This window comes from Amblyomma mixtum, chromosome 1 (assembly GCF_055824585.1).
Source record: "Amblyomma mixtum isolate Tamu chromosome 1, ASM5582458v1, whole genome shotgun sequence".
Classification (NCBI taxonomy): Eukaryota; Metazoa; Arthropoda; class Arachnida; order Ixodida; family Ixodidae; genus Amblyomma; species Amblyomma mixtum.
In genome coordinates, this window is record NC_143012.1 from 189,290,328 (window position 1) to 189,302,965 (window position 12,638).

The following is a 12,638-nucleotide window of genomic DNA, read 5'->3' on the forward strand; positions in this document are numbered from 1 at the left end:
TAATACACTTCGACTGTTTAATACACTTTTACGTTCTGTTTCGTTGGTTACAGGACATCGAAGAATGCAGCTGTTGAATAGAAGGTATAAGTAGAACATTTGCTAGCGTTAGTGTTCTAAGACTGACTGCAATGCAACCTAACTATCGCCACCTGTCACTATCGACAGCGTCTGTCTAGAGCACAGCAAACACTGCAGCTTTGAAACGTCTGCTGTCCTGGAGTTAACAAAAAGAGAGCGTGTTCTGTGGAACAAAATTCGCTGTGTGATTCCCTGACTACCCTTTATGCCAGCTAACTGTGTTGTGAGCTTACACTGTGCGCTTTGTGTGCTAACAGCTTTAAGACCTAATAATTAACAGCGTTCCGCTTAAACAATCTGCCGGGCTCATGCTTTCCTCTGTGGGTGTGTTAGTGTGAACCAGCGGCTTGCGATCACGCTATCACTTCTGTTTTTCTACTCCATGCTTTCAATGTTTTGAATGTCCTTTTAGCTTCAGTCGCAGGCGAGCCAGTGACGAAGATCTTCGTTCGACGCATCCGGTGTCTTCTTTGTGTTCTTGCTGATAACCCTGGAAATAAAAAGAAAACACGTTTTGAAACCTTTGCACGCCCATGAACAGTTCAAATAATGGGTGTTTCGCTGCACTGCCTGGAGAGACCTCCTGGCTGTGTACAGTCTTATGAGGTACAAATCCCTCATGTAATGCCCCACAAGAGGGGCCTTTGAGGTAATAAACAAATAAATGGTACCAGGCGCATTCGCAGCCTCACTCTAGTGCTCTAAACAAACACTGCTCTCTTTCTTTCTTTAGCGCAGTGCCAGTTCCACAGCTAACCTCACGCGGTTACTGCACAGACAAATGTTTTATGCCCTACATATCCGTCCCATCCGCAGACGCAAGCAGAATAGATGAAGGATTAAAGTAGCAGCGAATAGCACAGGAGGATTTCATCGTACGAGATCTGGTTTCTTCGTTCATTTAAGGATTATTTCACTCGTCTAATCGAAGCTCCTGGTCTGAAGCCAAGTATGGTTTGGTTTGGTTTGGTTTATTGGGGTTTAACGTCCCAAAGCAACTCAGGGTACGAAGGACGCCGTAGTTAAAGGCTCTGGAAATTTCGACCACCTGGAGTTCTTTAACGTGCACTGACATCGCACAGCACACGGGCCTCTAGAATTTCGCCTTCATCGCAATTCAGCCGCCGCGGCCGGGATCGAACCCGCGTCTTTAGGGCCAGCAGCGTAGTGCCATAACCACTGACCCACAGCGGCGGCGCTGAGGCCAAGTATGAAGGAAAGAGAAACAATGACCTTGTAACAAGCTAAAATATAAACGCCCGCCCACGATATTAATGTCTTCAGGTTAAGATGGTGGTTTATGGGATTTAACCTATCAAAAAACTAAGGCAATGTAGAACGCCGCAGTGGAGGCCTCTCGAAATTTTAACCATCTGCAGATCTTTGACGCGCACTGACATCGCACAGTACTCAGGCATCTAGTATATCACATGCATCGAAATGCGACCACCACGGCCGGGACAGAATCTGCGTATTTTGGTTCAGCAACCCAGCATCATAACCACTGAGCTAACGCGGCGCTTTCAAGTTAAGACAAAATCGCAGAGTAAGAGGTTGGTTGGTTGGTTATTGGGGTTTAACGTCCCAAAGCGACTACGCTAAGAGGGAGCCACAAAGGCAATGACGCTCCAGCTGTCCACCTTGGGAAGCATGAAATGAAACAAGCGAAAAACGGGGCAGTATAACACACGCGCTTTCAGACTTTTTGTCTTTATTCCCTAACTGAAGAAACAAATGTGCGGCAGCAAGCGCTATGGAACTCTTTAACTACCAGCAAGCATGAGGTGTATGACTATGAGCCCCTGGACCCGATAAATGGGTTTTCCCTGGCATACTTAAAAACAGTTCCACAAGAGCGCGTATGTTTCGGTAGGAACAGTAGGCGCGTTATCCTTATCTTGCCTTGAGTTTATTTCCTGATATTTACGTTCGGTACTATCTAAACAGACGAATCTCTCTCTGTCTCTGCATCTATCCGCATCTGTCCAACCCAAATTTTGGAGAGCAGCGGCCCATAATCAGTTTAATTGCTCACTTCTCACTTTGTTTGATACCATTATGCGCCCTGTAAAATTTTGTAGGAATATCTGAACTTGTATTCTCATGAATGGAATACCTGTGATGAGCGGGAACAGTCAGGAACCTTCTTGCAGGAAAAAAAAGCACGGAAGGTAAATGAGTGTTGAAACGAGGTTTACAGGCAACAAATTCCTCCTTTTGAGATACTTTTTAGGGGAATGGCCAAAATTCTACCATCACCTTTTTCCGTGTTCGAGGAGCCAAACGACGAACTATTTCCATTTCTCACTTAGACGCATCTTGCAACCAATGTTAGCGTCTAGGTTTGAAGGCTGTGAATAAGATTTCGTCAATTTAATTGCAGGAAAACCATCTTTATGAAACACTCCGTTAGGCTTAAACAGGTAGCATGTCAAATACCAGGGTCATTTCATAGGTGTCTCATATTTTGCTTCATAAAATGTATCCTTCCTCCTTGCATAACGAAGTATTTGGAATGAACGCTTCTTCTGGCTATTACATTTCCACTTTTCACGCAGATTATCTTCGCCTTGTCGTCGAAGATCTAAATATTGGAAAGAAAAATGAAGAGGGCGTAAAGAAAACCTGCCCTTCACTTGCCATCATGGAAACCCTTCATGTGTCTATGCTGCTAAACCACTCACGTAGCGAACGTACCTGAGTGACTAAGACTGTACAAGGCCAGTAATTTGCAGACCTGTTGTTATACATAACTTCTAGCAATGGCAGAGTGAGCTGGCAAAAAAAAACTACTTTAAGAGCACGCGATGAGTGTGGGTTTTGTTCAGCATGCTGGGTAATTTATAAAAGTGAACTTTGTCACATACTAGGTCATTTCAGCACTCACACGAGCCTTTTTATCGAATAGAAAGCGCAGAGGCAGCTATTCGTGGTGCAGGGTAAACACTTCCAAAGAAACTCTTGCAACGTGTTCGTGAAATATCACGTCCCTACTTTAACTTGACACCCTTGGAAGCTTCCGCTTTAACCTGTAGGTGTGGCAGGAAAACGAAAAAAAAACGAAATCGGGGGATTTTTGTTATGAATAGCTCAAACTTCTCAGCTAGAGCGTCAGGATGACGGTTAGTTTATTTACCATACGAATTTGTTCAGTGAATGGCATCTCCGAAACTGCTACAAACTCATAAATAACATAAGTGGCTCTTTTCCCCAGACAAAATTTGTGATCAAGACCCAGTGAGCTTTCTCAGGCCGAAGGGCCCAATCTTTCTATCGGACCCGGCTGACAAAGAAAGCACGCCAACACAGTATGGTTTCTCAAAAAAGACCAATATCTCTTTGTTCTTCATGCGTGAGCCCTCATCGTTTACTACACTAAAGATTCACGTTGCACCCTACGACAACTATGTTTCCAGACTTAATGACCTCCTTTTATTCGTGACAACTTAACTTTCCTTGAAAAATACCATTTCTCTCGACTAAGATTTAGACTTCTCTAGACAATTTAAGAAATGCGTCGTTGTCACCGATAAAATATCAGATGTATACACCTTGAAGCTCAAAATTCTAATTTTAACCGTTAGATGTATCGTGCAGCGTACATCCCAGCCACCGAGTCGTGAGCTCTTTTTGTCTGCCCCGTAACTCTGCTCTTGGTTCTAATAGGACACATGTGCTGGCAGCATACATCCTGTCTGTCACAAGACTGTGTCCTGTTCACTCAGGCCAGAATAAGTAAACTGGTATGTGGTTAAACAGATACTGTTTAATTTTTTATTTTTACCGAGAGTCCTCCTTTGTAAGGTTTTACAGCGTAGCCACGGATCTCTTATAATTACGTTGAAAAGTGGAAAACGACAGGCTTCTCTTGCGACAACAAGATTGTACCGGCTCAGATACAAGTGCGACGCACCAAGAGTTGACCGCTGGCGGTCGCTTACGGTACTTATGTGGCAGCCAAAAGGAATAGTTGGATAAGTATTTTGTAAAAAAAAGCAAATATTGCACTGTTTCTAACCCAAGTCCCGCGTGAGAGACGCTTGAGAGAGGTTGCTCGTTTGTGCTCCAGTATTCCCCAGGGAAACAGCTTGGAAAGGACAAAAAGGATCACGCTAAGGACAGGTTCAGTGGTTGGCGCCGCTTATGAGCTCCCGCTGACTTAATAATGATCTTGCTTTGGACACAGTGCCGTCGTTAAAAAATTCCTTATCAAGAAAAATATCAATCCTCAAAGAAAAAAAGCATTCCTCATTTTCTGATGCATTACTGACCACAGCGCAAACAGCCACATCTTGGTAAAAAAATTTTGAATAAAACTAGTGAAGTGCTGGCTCGTAATTTTATTCTAATAAAAGGCCTTTTCTTTCGTCACGTGAAGAAAAGGTAGCCCAAAAAGGTGAAGACGTCTTGATTTCGCTCTGCTAAAAGCGCATTCACTGTTATTATGAGCGCTGCTGTTTTGGCTTTTCTAAATAAGCGTGCAGCGCACTCCTTCCTGGTGTTCTTTCACGCACTTACAGAAAGTTGATCCATTCAAGCTCTCTGCCGAATCAAATAGGCCTGTGAGGGAGTGCTGCTGAAAACGTTTCCCCTCAAAGCATGCATTGTTGCTTACCTCCGATCAGCATTTCTCCGCAGAACACGAGCAGCGACAGGGCTGTGGTGATGAGAAACATCAGGAAGATGGACTGGACCTCGAAAACGGAGAGAGCGCTGTAGGTCTCCTCGTGGCTTCCTGACAGACACGACTGCCAGTCGCCAAGTTCCGCCTCGATCCAGGCTTGGATGATGCCACTCTCCCCGAGCCAGCTCAGCCTGCGAGCATGCGGAGCAGTTGATCAATTCTATGCAGGAAATCTAGCAGGTTGCTGAAGCATTTTATTAACTCGTTCGTTTAAAAATTTTTGCTGCCCTGGTATTATCATATCCTACTCACTGCGTTCGGCGCCCAAGAAAAAGAAATGCCAGGTTCTCCAAAGAGAGGGGCTAAAGTTAAGAAAGTATGTAAAATAGGCAAATGAGAGAACTGTAGCATTTAAAATTGAAAGAACACCTGCGGTCTGCTCCGTAGAGGCGGATTTCAAACTTATTCCGACCAGCGGAGGTTTTTTTTAACTTGCGCTAAAATCTCAACTCATGAGTGTTTCCGCGCTTCGACCCAAAAAATTCAGGGGGCACTTTGACTGTCTAAAGTGCGTAGAGGCGAAAGCGTTTTCCGCACCACTTTCAGTGCTTCTGTGGCACTGGTGGCGTCACATGTAATTCAGTACTAATTACTAAGTGATGACAAATCACTAATTAATGGTTAATTACTGATTAATGCCTGAATACTAATTAACTGCTAATTAAGCTTAAGCTTCGCCTTTGGGAGTAGAACGCGACAGCGTGTTGTAGCGCTGCCAGGGAGTCCACGGAACGCCACCACCCGTTCGGCGCGATGCCTTGCCGTTTCAACGCAACGGTTTTTGAGGAAAGGAAATGGCGCAGAAAATCTCTGTCATCTCGGTGGACACCTGAACCGCACCGTAGAGGAACGGAGGAAGTGGGAGTGAAAGAAGAAAGACGAAGATGGCCCGTAATGAAGAAAATGAAAATTCTATTTGAGGAAAGAAAGTTACGCAGTAACTGTCTCACATATCTCGGTGGACACCCGTCAAAATTCAGGGGAAGGGAAGGGAAGGGAAAACTATATTTACACTAATGGTTTTTCCTGCGGTTTGGGGGCATCTTCAGAGACGTCTTGGTTCTACCCCCAGGTAATTCGTTTTTGAGGAAAGGAAATGTATTTCTCTCTCATATCTCGGTGGACACCTAAACCTTGCCGGAAGGGAAGGGAGGAGGATGGCAGTGAGCGAAGACAGCGTATTCACTAGACGTGCCTTTGTTCATTCCAAACCATCGAGCTGGCATGGCGGAGTGGATAGCATGCTCGTCTCGCACTCCGAAGACCGGGGTTCGATTCCCGAGCTCGACCAATTTCTTACTAGGTTTTATTTATTTATATGGCCTGACTAGATAAGTTAATTAGGCTAATTGGGTAACTAAGCTCAGTCCCACTTACTTTTGGAGCATCACTATATGGTCCCTTCAATTGGTTGCATGGTTACTAGCCAAAGTACAATTGGCCCCGTTTGAAATTGGCGCACTGTGACGTCACGACCGTTTCGACCAACTGAAAGCCGTGACATTCTCTGTCGACAACTGCTGCTTACAACGATGAGACATTAAAGGCTTTCGCCTTAATAAAAGTGGCGCCTTTACAAACAAAATCAAACCTACGACCATGTGCTCAGCGGCAAAGCGCCACCGACATTGAGCCATCAAGATAGTTAATCCGGAACTATTGTGCTGGTTTTGTTTATGCTACATGGCAACCTCATCAGATACGAAGAGCTCCGCTGGGCAGAGTGCCGAAATAACCTACAATATCAGGGGTTCTTTAACTTAGTGCGCTACTGTTTCTCATTTTCCTTGATTAGAAGCCAGTAAGCTAGAATTACTTTTGGGTGGACTTTGCCTAGTCAGACCTCCATAACACACGGCTAGCTTACACGCTGCTGGTGGCACATTGTTTGACTGTTTACTCGAGCGCTGCAAGTTTGCATCAATTGTCTGAAGTAAGAATGAAGTGAATGAAGGAAAATATGAGCATAATGTCTGCTTCTGAATGTATCCATTCGCGAATTTAAATGAATATTGCACGCTTGTTCTCCAGTACAATTCATGCATATTATGGTATCGACGGCAAAAGAGAATACCATTATAACTACAAAAGCAGTGCCACTCTAACCACCCCTAAAACCTGGTTTAATTTGAAGCGAAGCCTCCAGCCTCCAGCGTTCACCTTTCACCCTCTGCCTGCACCATCCATTAGCACCACCGACGAACCACCTTTCCCCTCCCCCCCCCTCTCCACAAACACCGACCAACTCTTTCCTTGAAAACCTTCACCCACCCCTAATTTTCCCACCTTCAACGTCCACCAAACCTTCCAAAGGCAGCTAGCCTCTTTTAGGCTGAAGGTTGTCGCCCAAGACCATATGAATGGCATTGATACTGTTGTCATGGTTAGCGTGGTAGCTTTTAGCTCGGACATACACGTGCAGCACGTTTTCTGCAGAGAAAGCTCTAAGAGGAGCTATTACTCTAAACCTGTGAAACCATCACAATGTCGCCGCAATTTGGCGCAACAAACCTTTGGTTTATGAGGCGCAGGAGGCCAGGATCGACTTCTTTTCGCATGGCCATGGCCAGCTTGGTGGGGTACGAAGTCTCCTCGCCAAAGTAGTAGCTACCGGGCGCCAGCCGCAAGCGGCAAGTGCGCGACATGTGGTATTGCTGCGAGGTGTGGTCGCTCATGAGCACCGCCTTCCCTTCGAGCACCTCGCGCAGGTTCTCCTCGTCGTACAGCTGGCCCATGTCACGGAGGCCGTCGCGCGCCACGGTCATGGCCCACACCATGCGGTACACCTCGACGCCGTGTGGGTTCTGCGCATGCATTGGACCAGTCGCCATGAGCTACATCGAGCAGCGAGACAACAAAGAGAGAGAGCAGCGAACAAGGTAAACGCAGTGGTTTTCAAAAATTGTCTACGCTCCAAAAATTTACTCCCCATGCAGCACGACAAGGTGTTTTTGATACCCTTTACATGACTGGAGCTAACAATCATCAAAACCGCGGTTTAGGTACTCATAACAACTCTTGTGAGAACGGTTCCTTTCGAAGAAGGCGAAATTCTAGAGGCCCGTGTGCTGTGCCATGTCAGTCACGTTATAGAACCCCAGGTGGTCGATCTTTCCGGAGCCCTTCACTACGGTGTCCCTCATAGCCTGAGTTGCTTTGGGACGTTAAACCCCAACAAACCAATAAAGTAATCTTTGCCACTAGAAAAAGCAAAATGGAATTCAATGTAGGCGGGTAGAGTAATTCACAGTTTTATGCTGAGGATGCTAACTTAACTATACCTAACTATATCAATTTGCATACCCCCTCACCCTTGAGCAACTGTTCGCTGCCATTTTCGTGATGAATTAGTAATATTTGATACGCTCGTCCACTTTCGAGTAGAAAGAAAGTACAATGACAATAGTAACTTCCAGTCGACGAGAATGCACATGACGGCACAGCGAGTTGTGTCACCGTGTTCATTCTCGCCCCGTCTCTACGCGCTGTTATTCGTTCTTAAGCGCAATGTACCAACTTGCCAAAACCTCCACTTCTCTTTTCGACCTCGGTAATTTTAGAGTCCTTTGAATATTTTTTTTCTGTTCGGGAGCATTACCGAAGCCCGAACTTCAGCGATTTCCCGAGGTAAACTCGTTGCCTGTGTTTTTTTCTTTCTACACGCAATCCCATGCTTGAAACAGTGGTGGCCCGGGAGAGAAGTTACAGTAGAATAGAATAAAATATAATAGAATAGAAGTTAATTCGAAGGGTATGCGCTCTTGGAAGGAGAACAAGGGCATGTGCATGAGAAAGGCCTTTCTCTCCATGGGAGGCGCAATGCATTCAGCGAGTTACAGAGAAAAATATAAACATGGAAGCAACGAAATATATGCCTCAACATTTAGTGGCATAATAACTAGAACAGAAACCAAGTTTAAAAAAAAATATGTCAAAGGAACACAGAAATACCTGCTATAAGAATACCTTGCATGCAAAAAAAGCGCACCGAAACACCGCAAAGCGCAGGCAACTACGGCAATATTAAGTTGGTTTGGTTTATTGTGGTTTAACGTCCCAAAGCGACTAAGGCTATAAGAGACGCCGTAGTGGAGGGCTCCGGAAATTTCGACCACCTGGGGTTCTTTAACATGCACTGACATCGCACAGTACACGGGCCTCTAGAATTTCTCCTCCAAAGAAATTCTAGCCGCCGCGGCCGGGATCGAACCCGCGCCTTTTGGGTCAGCAACCGAGCATCATAGCCACTGAGCCGCCGCGGCGGCAGCAATATTAGTTAAATGTGAAAAGAAAAACGAAAAACTGGAAAACGCATGGTGCGAGAAACTGGCTGAAACTCTGATGACATAAGCAGGCTGTACCTACACAAGGTAGCCGTTAACAAAACATAGGCTGCCTTATTAGCACAGTAGATATTCATTTCTGAAATTTTCTACGTCGGACAACATAAACAGCAAAGCACAAACCCAGCCATGGAGTTAATACTTGTGTTACTTTCCTCTTCTACATTTCCCGATTTTTACACTCATAGATAAGGTGTTCAATGTTGTTATTTTCGCTCAAAACTGGAACCATTAGGGTGTAAGGGTTTTAAGGTGATATTCGTCCTTGCTTTTGGTACTTTTATTGCAATGTGAGGAAGGTTATACGAGCTTTGCGGAGTCTCCGCGTGAGAAAGAAAATGAGGTCAGTTATATCTTGCAAGGTATGTTTCAGTAGCCGGACTGTTTTAACTGAAATATTGTGATATTCTCAAATGGTTCCAGCACTGGCGTGTGCGTTTTTTGTATCCTAGGCAAGCAGTTGCTCTAATCGCTTTCTTCTGCAGCAAAAACGAAGAATTTAAATTTGTGCGTATTTTATCACCCCGTATATGTAGTTAAGAACATGAGATTATTTAAAAGTGGGATAGAGTTTTTTATTTCGTACTAGCAGTAGAAGTCTAAATTTATTGAAGACACTGTCTGATAAAGATACTTTATTTCTAACATGGTCTATATGGTCGGGCAACAATATCTGCTCATTGCTCAAGGAACCACATCGAGTGAACACGTTGAATGGAGTTTGAGTTATGCAATGCTGTTAGCTCATATTCTATGACGTTATTACGTCTGAATATTACATACCTCGTCTTCTTCGCATTTAATTCCAACCGTTTGCACGCAGCCACAATGTGAACTGATCCAAACCATGATTTGCTTCATTTTCTATACGTTGCAAACTCAGGCCATTCAAAAAACATTAGTGGCATCAGCATATCAAGCTATTCCAGAGCTGGGAGAAATATTGAGATCATTGATGTGAACACGGAATAGAATTGAGCGTAATAATGAGCCCTCGAGCACACCAGAGGTTAAAATTTGCGAATTGCTTTCTGAACGACAGTTGACTCTGAATAAGGCTGAAGACGCTGTGTCACATACGATAAAACTGTTTTATGTAGTAGGACTTCTTGACTGACCAACTCGAAGGCTTTTTGTAAGCCTACAAATAGTCCTGGGATGGCCATTTGGGTTTCTATTTTCTTTATCATTATGTGTTTTAGGCTGTGTGTTTTACATACATTTACATTTTTGGAAGTCGTATTGTTCTCTCGCAATAGCTCCGGTCTTGATAATGTATGATATAAGGAGAGTACTGAGAACTTGTTCGCCAATTTTTCATAAAATGTGTGAGACAAAAATGGGGCTAATCTTATTAGAATTGTTATATCTTCAGGCTCTGTTTATCACGCAGGCTGTTTCAATTTACAATTCCTGTGGAATCTTATATGCTTTAAAATTCGCTTGTATATATGCTGCAAAAGCGATGGAGTAAAATCAGCAGCACGTTTCACTAAGTCGGCGCGAAAAAGGCGCCCGTGTGCTGTGTGATGTCAGTGCACGTTAAAGATCCTCAGGTGGTCGACATTTTTCGAGAGACCTCCACTACAGCACTTCATTCTCTCTTTAACTCCCACCCTCCGTCCTTCTCTTACGGCTCAGTTTAGGTGTGAGACAGATACTGCGCTATTTCCTTTCCTCAAAAACCAATTTTACTAAGTCGGCCTTCAAACTGTCAGCTCCAACACATCAATCGTTTTTCAGAACCATTACTTACCATGCGATTCCGGCTTTTGGTGTAGGGAATAAATATTGTAGGTTTTGGATGGCCTTCAGTGTGTCACATAGGGTTAATATCATTTGCTTGCCTGGCCTGGTTTTCTCCTACTGTTAAAAGTATTCATTCAACTTATCTGATCAGTGACAGCCTGCGTAGGCAAAGCCATCAGCCACAATATCTTTTGGAGGTTTTGAGATCATTTGGGTGCTAAAATTTATGAATTCCAAATTTAGTTTGGAGCATGGTTAATAGCAAAATCTTCTGCGTAACACTATCGTTTGGCTACTTCAAAGTCAGATTTGAGTACTCCTTATAACTCTAAACAAGTTCAGTATATTGTTGTCCTTATCGTTCAAAAATTCAGCAAACAGCTGGTGTTTATGCCTTCTTCTTTTGTACATATCCTTTGTAGTCCATAGTTGTTTAGTCTTTTTGAACCAAATACGAGACACAGAACGAAAGGAACTGATGAGCATTTTGGAATTTTTCTTCAAATATATGTCGAGAGCAATTGGACCTCTCTTCACTAGAGATATCTGACCAGTCTAGTTTTGAACTAATGCATCCGAAGCGGTTTGTTGTTTATGGTTGGTTAATGGGGTTTAACGTCTCAAATCGACTCAGGCTATGAGAGATGTAGTAGTGGAGGGCTCCAGAAATTTCGACCACCTGAGGTTCTTTAACGTGCACTGACATCGCACAGTACACGGGCCTCTAGAAGTTCTCCTCCAAAGAAATTCAACCGCCGTGGCCGGGATCGAACCCGCGTCTTTCGGGTCAACAGCCGAGCACCATAACCACTGAGCCACCGCAGCGGCCTTGAAGCGGTTTATTGTTTCTTTCAGATGTGGCAAATTTGAAGCATGGAAGATTGTCGCTAGCGTCATAAGCCATCACAGCCAACTGATTATCAATAGATGAAAGTCAGTGGAATGCAAATCAATAGCGGCTCCTCTGTGCCCAGTTATTGTTGCAAGCACGTTAATAACATTTGCGCAGGCATAGCTGGAGATTAAAGTAAGCAAGGTTTTAGATACACTATTAGCACACAATATATCGAAATCCCCTCGCACGACACTGCGTTTGCAATGTCCTGTGAAAAAAAAAGTATAACACCGCAAGAGGTAGCAGCACCTACCTCGTAATCACTATGAACACTGGAAATTGCCTTAAAGAAATATTATGCGATTCTGTCATAAGAATAGACAGAGTTACCTCAATTTATTGTTATCTCTAAAGCAAGAGTATTTTTCAAACTGAACATCAGACACACCAGTAAATACAGGTTTCAGTAAATGCTAGAAAATATTATGACAGGGGAGTGGAGGTAAGGGCCAAAGTATCTCCTGTGTTCCTAGTACTTCCTGTGTTTAAACAAAACTTGGAATTTTTTTTTCATGATGATTGCCTCTTCCTTTTAGCATCATTCACATCAATCATACCTGCAAAAGGCGAAATTCATTTAAGAGTACCCGCCGCGGTGGTTCAGTGGTTAAGGCGCCCGTATACCGAGCCGGAGTTCCCGGGTTCGAACCCGACCGCGGCGGCCGCGTTTTCATTGAGGCGAAACGCAAGAGGCGCCCGTGTGCTGTGCGATGTCAGTGTACGTTAATATCCCCAGGTGGTCGAAATTATTCCGGAGACCTCCACTACGCCACCTCTTTCTTCTTTCCCGCCAACCTTCCTCCCTTCCCTTACGGCGCGGTCCAGGTTTCCGCCGAGATATGTGAGACAGATACTGCGCCATTTCCTTTCCTCAAAAACCAATTTA

General features: G+C 44.2%; 1 protein-coding gene across 1 annotated transcript in view; it reads right to left on the reverse strand.

The window, feature by feature from the left end:
• Positions 1–434: 434 nt before the first annotated feature.
• Positions 435–12,638, reverse strand: part of LOC149370288 (putative glutamate receptor) — a 39,021-nt gene continuing 26,817 nt past the window's right edge. Inside the window, exons 6-8 of the mRNA XM_089577468.1 lie at positions 7,277–7,569; positions 4,697–4,896; positions 435–571 (exon numbers count right to left, since the gene is read on the reverse strand). Of these exons, the coding sequence (XP_089433594.1) occupies positions 435–571; positions 4,697–4,896; positions 7,277–7,569 (630 nt within the window). The remainder of the gene's footprint in view (positions 572–4,696; positions 4,897–7,276; positions 7,570–12,638) is intronic.